At 41.4% G+C, this 16,001-nt stretch overlaps 2 protein-coding genes across 2 annotated transcripts; one reads left to right on the plus strand and one right to left on the minus strand.

Annotated features, from left to right (window-relative positions):
- Positions 1-1,316: 1,316 nt before the first annotated feature.
- On the plus strand, positions 1,317-12,287 carry LOC106942156 (calcium-binding protein 2-like). The gene is made up of 7 exons (XM_015025368.1): positions 1,317-1,813; positions 2,717-2,998; positions 10,485-10,515; positions 10,596-10,730; positions 10,987-11,096; positions 11,741-11,888; positions 11,961-12,287. Exons 1-7 carry the CDS (start codon positions 1,733-1,735, stop codon positions 11,984-11,986), a joined length of 813 nt encoding a protein of 270 aa, XP_014880854.1. The 5' UTR covers positions 1,317-1,732; the 3' UTR covers positions 11,987-12,287.
- Positions 12,288-14,153: 1,866 nt separating this feature from the next.
- On the minus strand, positions 14,154-15,901 carry LOC106941902 (beta-crystallin B2-like; the record flags this gene model as incomplete). The annotated part of the gene is made up of 6 exons (XM_015025056.1): positions 14,154-14,864; positions 14,952-15,094; positions 15,182-15,314; positions 15,417-15,535; positions 15,626-15,724; positions 15,812-15,901. Coding segments are annotated over 6 exons (756 nt in total), but the record flags the coding sequence as incomplete, so codon positions are not given.
- Positions 15,902-16,001: the final 100 nt, after the last annotated feature.

Here is a 16,001-nt window from a genome sequence, read left to right on the forward strand (position 1 = left end):
TGACCGTGTTGGTGGTTACCTGTCACAGATACCAACTTGTTCCTTTTTCACCATCTACTTAAGCAAGGTTAATGAGTGAGCTTCTGCCAGCTGGGACATTCAGGAATCTGTGACTACTGTTACCGAGAAATAAGTCATGAGAATTAGTCTGACGTGAATAAAACTTATCTGTGCCGTCGGCCTATACATTAAGTATAGAGCGATGATGTGCAATAAGATATTATAATAGGCAGAAACACAATCCTTCACTTCTAAATTACTCCAAGTAGCTCAGCTGCTTCGCCTTGCTTGAAAGCGGCTCGGTTGCAGATTCAGGTGAAAATAGACTAATAACAGAGGACAAATGACCAAAAGTCCTTTCACTTTATCGCGGCTCATCTGCTCCTATATTTTACGACCCACTGTTTCAAAGCCTCAGCCAGGTAATGGATCTTCTTCCTCGGGAATCGGTCCCTGACCCTTTTATCAATAACCAATGAGAAAGGGGGGCTTAAAAGGGGCAAGAAGGCAGCTGGGAGACGGAGTCAAATGGATCTATGGAAACCACACTAGCAACTGGAGAGCTATACATTATCAGTGTTTAATGCAGGTTAACAGAAGGTGATGTCTGAGGGTAAAAAAGGGATCAAAGGTGAGATCTGAGCTGTCGAACACCTGCAGACGAGAAATGGGTCATTTTATTTATGGAAATCTGATGCTTTTAGGGGAATTAGTTCCTTCGGGACAAACAATACAAAGCCGTTCGCAGCTCTCCAGGATGAGCCAAAAAGCAACAATAAAACGTCTATCAGGCTGCGTGAGTGCACGGCTAAAAATAGACGTCTACCTGTGTGTGTGTGTGTGTGTGTGTGTGTGTGTGTGTGTGTGTGTGTGTGAGCTCAGCCATGCTCGATGGATGGGATTATACATGCAAGAGCAACGCAGAGGTGATGCGTTTTTAGCTTTTCATCATTGCACAGCAGCTGAGGCTGTTGCGTCTCTCCATCCGTCCTCCTTCTCTTACAGCGATGGGGAGAAATAAAATAAGAATCCAATCTGTGTTGCAACAGAAAGGACTCGGAAGGAGATGCATGGAGAGGATTAGAAGAGATATATATATAAGGACAGAAGCACATCCTCTGATGACAGGAGAAGAGTGCAGTTTACCTGTGATGAAGGAGAAAGGGTGGAAAAAAAGGGGGAGGAAGGAAAGGAGAGACAGAGGTCGACATTTTAGAGGTAGATAACACAAGGAAGGTAAAGTTCAGGAGGTATAGAGTGTCGCCTAAAGGATCAGCAGATAGCTATCAGGGGGCAGAGGTGCAGGAACTCAATCCCAGAGCCAAGACAACAGATGATAATAAAACCTCCTCACCTGAGCTCATCACAAGACAGAAATGGACAGAAGCATCAGGAAAACAGGCAGAGGAAACACAAGGAGCAGAAAAGCAGAAGAAAGGAAGAACTGAGCTCTGATTCTACTCTGGTTTCATTTTATGATTCAGTTTTTTTTTGTTTGTTTTTTTTTTGTACCTCAAAAGTAGAGAATGTTGGAACATTTTCTTAAAGCACAATCTGACAAGTTCACTTTTATTTAGCAGAGTTTGGGAGGATTTTTATTTTCAAGAAGCAAGCTGACATAAAAACCAAGCCGCCGTGGTGCAGAGCAGAGAAGTGAAGGGAAGAGAGAGGGCGAGGGAGGGGGAGGAAGGAGAGAGCGTGGTGTCTGCGCGTCTGCGCCTGTCACAGCGAGATGTTCATGCTCATTCGAGAGCCGTCCGCCGGAGGAGGCGGTGGATCAATGAGCGCACCGCAGGAGAGGAGCGCAAAGCAGGTCTGTGAGCGGGATCTGGGTTTTCGACTCGTCTCAGCTTGTGTGTGTGTGTGTATGTGTGTGAGTGTGTGTGTGTGCGTGTGTGTGTTGCTCTCTTCTCTCTGCCAGGAGAAAAACGAAAACTAAGCTTTTGACTTTTAATATTTAGATGACGTGTGTACTGTACTCAGTGCATTCTCATCGCAGCAAGCGTTGGAATACATTTTGTGAAAAGTTGCATTTTTATACAGAGGAAATGTTGAATGATGCTTTGAGCTTAAAAAAATTGCAACAGTTTTGACATAAACTGAGCTCCAACTTAAACCCTTTTTCCAGTGTATATTCTTGTTATTTAGTGCAGTCAGTCGGTTAGAGTTCTTTATCTGTTCACTTGAGATTGAAGATTCATTCATTTCTTGAAGTAGTCTTACAAAACGAGCTGCTCTAAGCTGCCGACTTTCCTGTCATACGAATGTCACGTTTATTTCCTTCAACCAGAAGAAATAACACGTTTTAACTCTTTCTTTCTAAGCCTGTCACAATAAGCAGTAAATCAATTAATCGCATGATAAATTAAAACAATAATTTCCATTTGCATGGTGGTTTCTCTCTCTCTCTCTCTGTGTGAAAGACTAGTCTCAACTAGCTCCTTTTTCAAAGCACTATTTTGTTTACCGAGACTTAAATATCCATGTTTGCTGTTGTTTATGGTGTTTTGTTGATTTATTTGGGATATTTAAAACGTCTTCCAGTTCCAGTGTTAAACGTTAGCTAGAAATTAAGGTTTACTAATATTTGAGAGAGTGTGTACTTGCATCAGTATGCCACCGTTACGTGACGCTATCCGAAACAATATAATTGCTTATCGTAATAACTTCTGGGAGAGTTTATCGTCTGCCTAATCCTTTGCTTAACCCCATCCAGGTTCAGGCCGCGATCAAGAGGAAGATGGAGAGGCAGAAGAGGCGAAGCATCGAGCAGGGCATGCTCATCGCTGAGGGTCAGGGCGCCACCCATGTGCCTCTGCAGCGTCAGAGATCCAGACAGGCGCCCCAGACAATGGCGGCAGAGGCGGCCGAGGACAGCGAGGCGCTGGAGGAGCAGCTGGAGGAGATGCTGGAGGGACCTCGCAGGACCAGCGAGGAGAAAGAGGTTGAGGAAGACTCTGCTGACCTGCTGCCCATCGTGAACTCAGTGTTCGGACAGGTAGGACGGGAAAACGTCGGTGTGCGTTTCTGTGAAGTGTTGAGTGTGGCTCTGTGTGTATTTGTGTGTGTGTGTGTGTGTGTGTGTGTGTGTGTGTGTGTGTGTGCTGGTCCTGCATCAAGTTCTTCAGCTTATCGAATGTCTCGCTTTTAACCTGATTGAAACCCAACTCCCCCAGTTCAAGTTTAAAAACCCAACATGACCCAAGTTTGCTCCTGATCTCTGATCCCACCCAGTCAAAGCTTTCAGAGCCAAAACAGAGTAAATATCATTTTATTTAACCCAAAAACCTTGAGTAGAAATTTTGGGCTGTACTAACAAACAGAACCGGAGCTAAGGACGCCGACAGAGAGAACTTAAGTTCCTCCATGTTGGAGAACATCGGTAAAGCTTAACCCGTAACAGATACAGCCGATGAGCTCGCTGTCTCTGGTGTCGTCTTATAAGCTCAGTATCACATCACGTCCCAACACCCAGATGGTCAAAAGGAGACACAGGAGACGCAGGATTATGGCAGACATCCGTCACGGCTCAGTCAAACCACCACGATGTGGGAAAGTGTGTGGAAATACCACCGAGCTGAAGTTGACCCCTGACCTGAGCTCACTCCCTCAGACGTTTCTCTGCAACCACGCAGACGGAGTCGCATCCACCTGACCACGTCAGAAAAACTCTGACGGTGAGGTTCGCAGCAGGAAGTCGTACATAAGGCAAGGGAAAAAAAAAAAAAAAAACTTGAGATGTGAGTGGTGATGCAAGTGATCCAAAAAAAGAAGAAATCTGCTGAGTGAGTGGGAGACAGAAGTCGGGGAAGTCTGGAGAGAAGAGAACAGAGCGAAGCCGAAGATTGGATCAGTCAGTGCTTCATTACATGAAGGCTTAGGGAGGACAACCACAGACCCTCGGCCCCCACATAATGAAACGGAGGGAAGCAGATGGCTCGCACAAACCCGGCATCTCTTTAAAATGTCTCACTAAAAAAAGGAGACGTCACATTACTTTATTAGTTTAAACACATTAAAATCTCAGAGAAGGTTCCCTGAGCTTTATGAATGGGATGGGTTGAAGGAATTGTAATATTTTAGAAGAAAATTTTACAATTTCTTTGTTTATTTGAAAGCTGTATTTTTTTTTAGAAATTAATCTTAATTTATTTATTTCTGCCTTTTATGTTTGTTACATGACCAATACAAAGCTATGCAGTTCATTTGTACAAGTAGGTAGCAGAGCATCCATCCGTTCATTTCTCATTCATTCATATCAGTTCCTTTTCTTTCTTTTTTTAACTAAAACCAGGTTACTTGAGGAGTTCTGCACATCTTTAAAAACAGGGGTTTTTTCTATCCTAAATGCAAAATCAATATATTTTGTGCAGTTTTGACTTAATAACTTAATTTCTACCCTGACTGTGTTGTTCAAATTGGCTTTTTTAAGTCTGCATACTTCTTTTACTGATTAATCGATTTCTAAATTAGCTGACAATTATTTCAATAATTGCTTCGGCCCCACATCCATCCATCCATCCATCCATCCATCCATCCATCCATCCATCCATCCATCCATCCATCCATCCCGCTCATCTTTGCATGATCACAATGCAGCTGGTGTCTATTTCCAGTGGCCATTGGGCGAAAGGTGGGGTAAACCCTGGACAGGTCGTCAGTCCATCACAGAGTAACACAGCATTGTACCACACACTCCTATCTTAGAATAAATCAGAGAGACCAATTAAACTTCATGTTTTTCGACTGTGGGATGAAGGAAATGGTGCTACCAAAAGAAATATATACCAAAATATATCAGAATTTTTATGTATATCTGAAGATAAACTTCCTGTCTTCCATCCTCTAATGTTTCCGTCCTTATTGGTTGAAGATGCTTAAAACCAGCTGATGTACATCTAACACCAGATCAGTACACGCCCCACCCTCACACACACAAAGCAAAGGACGGAGTCGTGTTACCTCAGATCGCTCATATAACCCATGACACCATGTCAGAGTCTTGTTCTCGTACCGGGTTGTTGACCCACCCAGCGGCTGCTGACGTGACCGTCAGCTCTGAAACAAGCGAACAAAATGTACACAAACCCCGGGACGTAAACAAACACACACGCTCACCTACTGAGAGGTTCTAGCGGAGTGATCAGTGAGAGCAGCAGGAGAGAACCAGGCTGGTAATTAATCTGGTCGGCGGTGCCGAGGATCTTCAGTTGCAGCTGTTGGTGTCGGTTCTGTTGGGAATAATTTAGATGATAGAAAAACTCAGCAGTGCTGACAAGTAGGATTAGCGCCCATATAAATATTTAAAGAGCAGCAATTCCCCTATTATCAATGGTAGGATAGAGATGTGAGAAAGGCTGAAGTATGTTTTAGTTTATGCAAGATTTATTCAGGAACTCATTGAGATGACTGCATCCAAAAAAACATTTGGACATTTCAGGAAGCACTTTTTAATATGTAGTACGAAACAAAATATGACACAGATGTAAACCTGCAATGCTAGAGGGGGTGGCACGAAGCTGAGAGGTCTGTGGTTACCTTGGAGGAGCTGCAGAGGTCCACAGCTCAGGTGGGAGAATCTGTTGACAGGACAAATATTAGACTTAAACTCCACAACTCAAGAATTTAAGGAAGAGAGTCAAAAAGAAAGCCATCGTTTAAATGAAATCATTAAAAAATCCTGTTTGCAGTGAGCAACAATCCATGCAGGGAATGGAGGAAACACCAGAACACCCGAACTAAACTAATGAACAAAACTAACACTTAGACTACACACAGCCTCCACTAACAAACTGATACACAATACTGCCAGGCAGCATCACGCAGTGGGGATGACTTACTTCAGTAGAAACAGTGAAGCAGAGTAAATAAAGAAGAGCTAAATTATGAGTTTGAGCTTCTGTGAACATAAGATTTGTCAACAATTTCAGTCTCTAGAAAGCAAAATAAAAAATAAAATAAATAAATAAAATATACGTGCAACACTTTCCATTTTGCACGAAAGAAAATCAAAAGCATGTATGATGAGCTCAGTTACTGTTGATCCGAGCCACGAAATACAAACATTGAGGTTTGAGCAGTGACGTGCGGTCGTCATCATGGAAAAATAATATTTATTTATAAAGATATTTTTACCCTGTGGTTTTTACTATAAAGTACCTATTTTTTTCATTTAATTTAATCAAGTCTGATTATTTGTTTCTTCAAAATCGCTGAATTTTCGCATTTTCCCATTCAAACGCTTGGAAGCGAAGCCGGTGAGGCAGCAGCGAGCTGAGCCTCACCTCGGATTGCGCAACCTCTCGCTAACTACACTGGCTGCCATTCTGAGAGCATGCTCCTCCTGTCTGTACGCCGGCAATAAAATGGTTAAAAACATTTAATGTATGAACTGATTTTCCATAATTTAGCTTATGTATTTAATGTACTGTGTTTTTATTGTCGCTAACTGTGTGTGTAACGTGTTTCGTGTGCTGAGGAGCGATCAGAAACCGCAGAGAACAGATTCAAGGTGAGTCAAGCAGTTCTCTTGCCTCATCGCTGGGGGCGCTCATGAACCCAGACATTGTGACTCCACAACTGCAGAGTAAGAGACAGTAACAGCTTATATATTGTTACTTATATTATGTCTATGGAGCTAGCCATATAGTAGCTGCGCTGATACAGAGAGCGAGAAAGACGTGTTTTTGAGTTGTACATTAACAGTTTCTCACTTTGCTGTTAAGCACAGCACGAAATTAATAATATCTAGATGTCTAAGTTTGATTGAGATAACAGCATTATTCTGCGGCGCGGCTAAGCATCACATGTTAAAGAATAGCCTTTTTGCCCTCCAGCATTCTACGCATGCGCGAAATTTCCTTATGTAAACAATAACATGCAGGGGGTCTAGATTTGTAAATCCGATTATAATTAAGTCGGTGCCTCACCATCATTCTCTCTTCTCTCTTTCACCAACATTTCTTCACACTACTAGTTTTCACAGTTCCTTCCCAATAATCTTTTGCATTTTTAATGACTGTATTTTAAGTCAAGTCAAGCAAAGTGAAATTCAAACTTAACTTAAAAGGCCTTTCATAGCATAAAGCATCTAGGACACTCACTTGGACTCTGCCTCGTTTGTCCTTCTCTTCTTCGTTCCCTTTTTTATGCCTTTTTAATCAGACATGGGGATTAACGCCTGTGTGTTTGTGGTCTCCCAGCTCTTCCTCTTGAACTCTCCTCCCTGAACCCGTTTGAATCGTGGCCCAAAGGCAACAGAGAAAGAGAAAGCAGAGGAGGGGTTGTTGGATGGGTGGGTTAGAAACCCAGTGGGAGGAGGAATAGTGAGATGCTGCGAAAACAACTGCAGGGTTCGGTGGGCTTTATTGAGTTAGCTTGTTGTTTGGTGGGAACTCATGCATGGATTTCATCTGAGCAACATATTAGGAAAATAAAGGAGAGGACGGGAGAAGGCAGCTGCAGGGAGGAAGTTTTTTATCTGGAGTTTTGGTGATGGGAAACTGCACAGAAAACATCAATGAAAACCAAACTCCGGAAGGTAGGAGGAACTTGTTCACTGTTGGATAACTATTTTATTTATTTATTTATTTATTTATTTATTTATTTATTTATTTATTTATTTATTTATTTGTTTGTTTGTTATTATTTTTGGTGAAAATGTATTTATTTCCTTTTATTAATATTGAATGAAATAAAATATTAGTGAAAACTTCACTTATTTCAGTAACTCGATTCATAAAGTAAAACAAATGTAGAGATCAGTTACACACTGACTGATATTTTAAAGACCTTATTATTTAATTTGGGTGATTTTCCAATTAATGTTAATTTAAAATGCAATCGTATGTTTATAATATTAACAAACAAACAAAAAAAAACATATCAAACTCATAAATTTAAGTTTGATAAAAGAAAGTGTTTTTAGTGCCTGCTTGAAAGTTTGTTATTTTTTTAAGAGCCTGTTTTAATTTGTCAAAAGAGCCTCGTGGAATCATGTTGTAATTTATCGCATATAATGATTTTACAGCCATTTCCCATTTGTGCAATACTTCTAATTAAGTTAAGAACATAAAGCACAGCCTCCTTCAGAAAACAAAATCAAATCTCCAGATTTGATTTTGTTTTCTGTCCAGTAAAAAAAAACTAGAAGTTTCAGATACAACACAATTTAACTTTGATTTAACATCCCAGAAGATGCGATAAACAATATTCTTTTATTTTCCTACAAGATTAGGATAGTGTAATAAGTAAAGAACGCTGGTACTTTCTCCTCAATTTATTTTCTCCTTATTGAAATCTGAATCCATCATATGATTTGTTTTATTATTATTTTTTAAATTAAATTTTAAAACATCTCCTTATATCTGGGGATCTTTCAGATGTCGGTGACTCCTCAGTTTCCTCTGGATCAGAGCGTGGTGCTTTTTCAGGCCTTTTATTCTGCTTCATGTTGTCAAACAGACTCTCTTTAAGTTATTTCCTTTATTTTACAAATATGGTCGTAATCACCATTTGAAAACGCTTTTTGCATTGATCTGAAGACGTTACGTGTAAGATGAAAATCAAAAATATCTTCTGACTAATAGAATTTCAGCAGGCTGGAGACAAAAAGACAAGCATCAAAATGCCCTCTGACATATTTTGCAGAATAAAACCTGACGTAAATGTGAGCTAGGATTTCTGTGAAACACTGAGGATCTTATATAACGTAATGCTTAAAGTCCCATTCGGACTCATGTCTGCGGGCTCAGAAAACACGGGTCCAAACCTTGTTTCCTTAAAGAGATTACTCAGGTTTTTGTGGCAGTGAGAGCTGTGATCTAACAGCCTGCTGTGTCTCTATAAGAAAGCCATGCATGGGACCCTGCGGCGCAGGCCGAGGGGCCAGCAGGGTCTGCGGCAGCCGGAGGACGAGGAGAATCAGGATACGGAGGACAAGACGTTCAAGGACTCCTTCAGGTCGCTGATGAAGAACTACGAAGTTCTGCACAACATCGTAGGCCTGGCCTGCGTCTTCCTAAAACAGGGCTTTGTTCAGACGCTCGTATGTAACAGGCAGCGCTCTGTGTCCTCTTTGCTAAGCTTTTCCACTGTCGGCTTTCATCCCCACGTCTGGGCCCTTCATCACCCTCCTCCCTTCATCACACAGGCCCAGGTCAGACAGTCAGCAACACGCTCGGAGGGATTGATTACTGGCTTTAATGGAAAATTATCGAGCGGGATTTGCGAAGCTTGTCGCTTAAAATCTGGCACAGGCCAGAGTGTTGTTTTCCAACTGAGACGAGTGGGCGATAAAACAAATTAGGTCTGGATAAGAGAGCAAAAACATCTTAAATTATCTGGCTGGAAACTCCGAAAATTTTAAAACATCTCCTTAAACTGAGAGTTTTTGGATGTATTGATGGCACTTATTAGAAGTTATAATTTTTCTGCGTTATCTTTTAAACGTCAAATATGACACGGCAATAAATCAATCCATCTATATCTTCTATTGTGTAAAAGCCACTTAATGGCACCAACCTATTGGGCAACATAGAGACACACAGACAGGACAAACAACTATGCACGCAGACGCACACACACGCACGCACGCACGCACGCACGCACACACACACACACACACTTCTAGGAAACCAAATACACCAATTAACCAAAAGTTCAAGTTTTTTGAACTCTGTAAGTGGACATGTGCTGAAATCATCAAAAGCTTTTTAAATGAAGCTGTGAACAGGATAATGTACAACTGTCATTTGTAAAAAAAAAAATTAAAAAAAAATCCAACGCAACCACTCATTTTAAGAAAACACCCTAACACACCATCGTCTTTGTAAAACATAACAGTGGCAGCATCATGCTGTGGTAACGCATTTCTGTACCAAGCTGGTGGGAGTTGAAAGGAAGACAGATAATGCTAAATAACAGGCTGTCCCCTAAAAAGACTGAAAGCTAACAGCCTGACAGTGACCTCAACCTCACAGAACGGCCCAGTCAAAGTCCAGAACTAAATCCAGTTGGTAAACTGTGATGGCCTTCATAATCTCCACTCTAACAGATTCAATATGAGACATTTTCTCAAGAAAATTTGACTAAATTTTAGTCTTGAATATGTAAAGTCCCTCTGATGAATTTCCAATGACCAGTTCTCGTTCCAAAATCACAGGAGTCAGTAGGTGAGAGGTGGGGTTAGTTTAGCCTGGTGTGTGAAACTAAAAGTAAAAAATGGCATTTTTAACTATTATTTAATCAAATGAATGTAACAGTGAACTCATTTTGGTTCTGCAAATGAAACAGTTGAAATTTCAACCCATAAAAACGCATCATGTTGTGTTCAGCTTCATTTCATCTCTGTTTAGTAAGCTGACGTGTGATTTCTTTTGTGCAAATTTTTTATTATTTTTATTTTATTTAATTTTTTTGATGCAGCTTTGTCTCTCCGATTTACCAAATGATCTTAGAGTTCCTGAAACTTTTCTCTCCAACAGGACAGAGAGCTGAGACCAGAGGAGCTTGAAGGTGAGACGACAGCAAATCAAGCCAAACCTCAACTTATTTTAATGCCTCCGAGTAAAAAAATGTTTTCCGTTCGTGATCAGAGCTCCGCATGGCGTTTGTGGAGTTTGACAAGAACAAGAAAGGCTACATCAGTCACAGAGACCTGGGGGAGTGCATGAGGACGATGGGATACATGCCCACCGAGATGGAGCTCATCGAACTGAGCCAGCAGATCAGTGAGTGGAGCGACTGAACGCAAATCATAGAGAAATGAAACATGTATGACACCAGGTGGTTTTTGACATGGGGAGGAAACTGGAAGGAAGAAAGGGCGTCACAAAGAAATGTAGCTTATCAATTTAACTCGATCCGAGATCTAATTTTCTCCGAACCAGCCACTATGTGAGAAAATATGCTGGATTTTATGTGGATTAGTCTGTAACAACGAGCGAGGGAACAGTTCGTATTTGACTGTGTGTTTGTGTGTTTCAGGTGGAGGCAAGATTGACTTTGAGGACTTTGTGGAGCTGATGGGACCGAAGCTGCTGGCAGAGACAGCGGACATGATCGGAGTCAAAGAGCTACGAGACGCATTCAAAGAGGTTCAGATAGATAAAAAAAAACTATAATTATTATTATTACAAACATAAAGAAATGAAGCCACTGTTACTAGAGATATTGAATGATGCAGTTCATGCTGGTGTCTCACCTGTTGCTGCTGGAACTAAACTTATACACAACAACATCCAAAAATCCATCATTTAAAGAGTCAACTAAAAAAAAAAAGTTTATAATTTAAAAAAATGAAGGTTCTGAAGTGGCCTAATCAAAGTCTGACGGTAAATCTGATTAATAAGAATCAATTTTAAAAAAATCCAAAAAATGCGATGGATGCAATCAGTGCAGTATGCATATGTTTTTTAAAAAAATTGCTAGGACAAAATAACAATTTTATTCTCATTTATAAAAAAATAAAAACATAAATCATTTATTTGTAATCATCTGTCATTGCAGTTTTATTTATTTTTTTTAGTTCCCTTTACCATTTTCACATTAATAAATTTGAAAATGTGATGACAGAAAAGTGTTTGGAAAGCAACAAAGGGGCATCCGCTTTGCTTATTTTGCAGTTGGCTGTAATATAACAGTGACGCGAGGAAACAGGAAATCAGGATCAGGAATTTACTCTTCCTTCCCCCAGAATGCTGAGCTTTTTGTCACATTTGTCTTCCTGTCTGTGCTGCAGTTTGACTCCGACGGCGACGGTCAGATCAGTTTGACGGAGCTGCGTGAAGCCATGAAGAAGCTGATGGGCGAACAAGTGACCAACAGAGAGATCAGTGAGATCCTAAAGGATGTCGACCTCAACGGAGACGGCCAGGTGGACTTTGAGGGTAAGAGAGAATTTCGACACGACTATTTCAGCATCCATGTTTACATTCGTTTCTCTGTTTTCGTCTTCTCAGAGTTTGTGCGGATGATGTCTCGCTGAGCAGCCCAGCTGCCCCACGCAGGAAAAGGAAACACAGTACTGCAGTGAACTTTATTTTTATTGTGATAAATATATATATTTTTATATTAAATAGTGAAACAGGAAGAGATATAACAAAGGCGAATGAAAGAATATGAAAAGCAGTGCAATACATATCAGTTTCACAGAAGAAAAACAATTATGATTTCCTGTTTTTTAACATATTTTTATATGTGAGTGGTTGGTTTTTGAGTGTAATGTTTGTAAAAATGTAAAAAAATGCAGATTTTAATAATGAATAAAAATGGACAAAGAGAAGCCAGTACATGGAACACTGAGCTTTATTTATATTTATAGTGACCAAATGGGGAAGAAACATGAGAAAACACCTTGTAGAGACTAAATATTGTTTCAAAACGTCTCGATTTAGCATTTTTGTCGTGGGTTGACTGAAACTGAAACATGTTTTATGAAAGGTCCATTACAGAAAGACAAGAAGGAAAAAGAAAACAAATAAAATAATAAACTGGATTTGTATTTTATAGAGCATAAGAATTCACACAGCCACCTAAAGCATTTATAGCTGAGGTGTTTCTATCATTTCTATGGTAACGTGTATAAAGTCCTTTAGCTCGGCATGCAAAGAGCTTCTACAAACATTTGTGCAAGAGTGGGTTGATCTCAGGAGCTCAGTGGATCCCAGATTGGCACCATGATGGGACGCCACCTGTGCTCTAAGTATAATCCTAAAATGTCATGACTACTAAACATTCTGCACTCAACTCTTGTGGTATTATAACATGTTAGGAATAACAACAACACGGCCATCAAGTGCTAAGCCAGATAATAATCAGTGGGGTCAGCAGATGTTGGGGTGGATAGTGTGCAGAGGTCACCAACTTTCTGCAGAGTAAACAAACTACAGACGTCCAAACTTAACGTGGATTCAGTTTAGCTCAAGAACAGCATGTAGAGACCCCTTCCTGCTTCAACATGAGTGTTTACCGTTCACAAAACAAGCTCCATAAAGACGCGATGACCTGCACAGAGTCCTGTCCTCACACTGATTACACCTTTGGGATGAATTAGATCTGGGATGACAAGCAGGCCTTCCTGTCCAACATCAGTGTTTGACCTCACAAATGCTGCTATGGAAATATGATGCAAATATTTGTTAAGCACACTATTAAACCTGGTGGAAAGGCTTTCTGGAGAAGTCAAAGCTGTTGCAGCAGCGTAAGGTGAGTCGACATCATATCAGTGTGATGAAATCTGTGTCTATAAATGTTTATAAATGCCTGTTTTAATAATTAAATCCCATTCAAACTTTAATATGCATCAATGTGTGCAGCGGAAACTGTCTCAGTGCTACAGCAGAAGCTAACATCTGCAGCCAACGTCTCTGCTCCTGGTGGCTCAGTCGATCATTACCAAGGGAAAAGAAAGACGCTTTTTGGATTGAGCGTCATTAAGCCTTTGAGAAAATATGTTACATAATAATATAATATATATTATAATAATTTGTGTTCAAGCATAAAAATGAACTCTCCCAAAGTAAAAGTGTGTCAATTTAATAAAGCACTACCGTCACACAAAAAAAACATGTTTAAAAAAATATGTGTATGAGTAACTTACTGACAATTTAATACTTCATCTTTTAAAGTGTAATAGTTATTATTATTACTAGACAACTAGGACTGAAATTACAGAGATCAAACAAAAAATGCATTAAAAATATAAGTGCTAACTGAATTTCTGTCAATAAACATAAATAATCTAAAGGGTGAGACGTTTCACTCATGCTACATTTATTTTCCTAATTAAATCATGATTCTTTTACTGTATTTTTTTTCTCTCATTCATTGGTTTGACATTTTTGCACAATCTTCATTACAAATGTCTGCCATCAGCCAAAGCCAGTGATTCCAGTAGGCTATACACCATTATATCAGATGATTGGCAGCATTGGGGTTCGAACCTGTTTTCTCTGCTTCTCTATAAACTACAGATGTTTTTTACTGAACATTGTGTGACTGGGAAATTTTCAAAATTTGATTCTGCACAGCATCATCCGAACCTCAAAGCTTGGTTATGTACGTAAAAGCTTTAACACCGTCATAACCTGGCTGTGATGTTGCTCTTTTTTTATTATTACTACTGTTTTTTAATAAGTAACAATGGCAAAAAATCTTTGAAATCAAAGTTTTTCTTTTTATTGAAAACTTGGCCAAGATTCTGTACAGCAGAGAGGGTTTGTAAAGCATAGGGGCAAGAGGAGACAGGGGCGGAGGGGGCTCCGGGGGACTCAGTTTCCCATGGTGCATCATACCCTGAGCCGAGAATCGTGTGTGTAAAACAGCAAGAGGTACTGAGTTTCCTCTCTGGTGTCTCAGAGGACTGTGGAGGGGGTTTGAACTGAGAGAGTTTAAAAAAAAAAGGAAGAAAAAGGGGGAAGCAAAGTGCAGCCCAGAGGGGAGAAAGAGAAAAGTAGAGACAGAGAGGGATGGAGGGTGGATCTGGTGGTTTTTACTGGTCCAGCTGGTCGTTCCACAGAGGTCTCGTCTCTGATCGGGGGGGGACAGACACAGACTTTCTCCTTTCACTTCGTTAGATCACAGACCTTCAAGAGGCACTGAGACGAAGACCTCAGACATCTCTCCCCCGCTCCCTCTTCCTCCGCCCCTCTCCCTCACTAACGCTCTTTCTCTTTCTCTCCTTCCCTGAGCCTCACTTGCTGGCCATGGTGTAGCAGCCGTGTGGGTGCCACTGCATGTCACGGATACGCCTCACGGACTGGAACTGGGGGTAGCGGGCGCCGTACTCGTTGAAGTGCCTGTAGTCGCCCTTCTCCAGCAGGTACTGGCTCCCGCGGTATCCGGGGAACTGGTATCCCACCCAGCTGGGGAGAGGAGCGGGAAGGGAAGACGGGTGATTAAAGCTGGGATCTTTGTTTCCCGGATCTCCTCTTTGGTAGTTTAGTACTCACGTTCCACAGCCGACCATGATGCTGCCCACTCTGTCTGTGAAGCCGTAGGAGAACAGGCTGGGGACGTCGTCGTCCATGATCTCCATCTTGCGGCCCTTGAACTCTCCCACCTCATACAGGCAGATCTTGTGCTTCTCGGGGTCCTGAGGGTGAAAACGTTGAGAAAATTAAAGATCTCGGATTTTAAGGAAACAGAATGACATCAGGGGAAGTTTTTTTTTTTTTCGTACCATTCTGACAGGCCTGAAGGACAGCAGGTAGTCATTCCTCTGGCAGTTGCTCCAAGAGTCCCAGCGGGGATACTCGCCCTTCTCCAGGATGTACATCTCACCGCAGAAGTTCATCTGCTCAAATCCAACGAAGCTGCAGGAAAACACAGAGTCAGGAGACATCAATGCAACAATTTAGGCAAAAAAATTAAATAAAATAAAACACGTAAATGTATGCACGCTGGCTGAAACTTACGGTCCACACTCAACGCGCAGGGAACGCACGCGGTCCATGCCCATCTCACACACATTCATGCACTCATTGACGATCTCGATCATGCGACCCTGGAAGTTCTCCTGATCGAACACGTACATCTGGGAGACACAGAACCGCAGAGAAACTCACTCGCTATGTGATCATTAAGTTTATGTTAACAGAGGGGAAGCTCGGCGAGGGCTGCAAACCTTGTAGGACATCATCCCCATCTCAGACTTCTTGCCCTGGGCGGCCTTGCCGTCAGTCTGGGGGGAAGGTTTTGCCCTTTCTCCAGGGGACAATAATTTTGGCAAAAAAAAAAAAAAAAAAAAGAAAATAGGATTTGAGTGAAGATACAGAAAAGACTGGACTTCCAGGTGTGCAGCGTACCTTACCTGTCTATGTGTGTGATGCCTGCGCCGAGCCTCACTCAGAGTGTGTGCGGCTCGGAGAGCGCCCCTCGCTTTTATACGCTGGCGCCCACAGGAGGAGGATTAGGCGGAGAGAAACAAACCTGCTGAGGTCAGAGCGGGGGGACAAAAGAAACCCCTCATCATCAGAGGGGGACGGGCAGAGAGGTGGGAC

The sequence above is a fragment of the Poecilia latipinna genome, unplaced genomic scaffold (assembly GCF_001443285.1).
Source record: "Poecilia latipinna isolate Pla-1442-1.1 unplaced genomic scaffold, P_latipinna-1.0 Scaffold95, whole genome shotgun sequence".
In the NCBI taxonomy this organism is placed as follows: Eukaryota; Metazoa; Chordata; class Actinopteri; order Cyprinodontiformes; family Poeciliidae; genus Poecilia; species Poecilia latipinna.

Coding starts and splice junctions, on each gene's coding strand:
- LOC106942156 (XM_015025368.1), top strand. CDS start 1,733: ATGTTCATGCTCATTCGAGAGCCGTCCGCCGGAGGAGGCGGTGGATCA. Junction 11,097..11,740: donor TACGAGACGCATTCAAAGAG/GTTCAGATAGAT, acceptor TCTGTGCTGCAG/TTTGACTCCGACGGCGACGG. Junction 11,889..11,960: donor CGGCCAGGTGGACTTTGAGG/GTAAGAGAGAAT, acceptor TCGTCTTCTCAG/AGTTTGTGCGGATGATGTCT.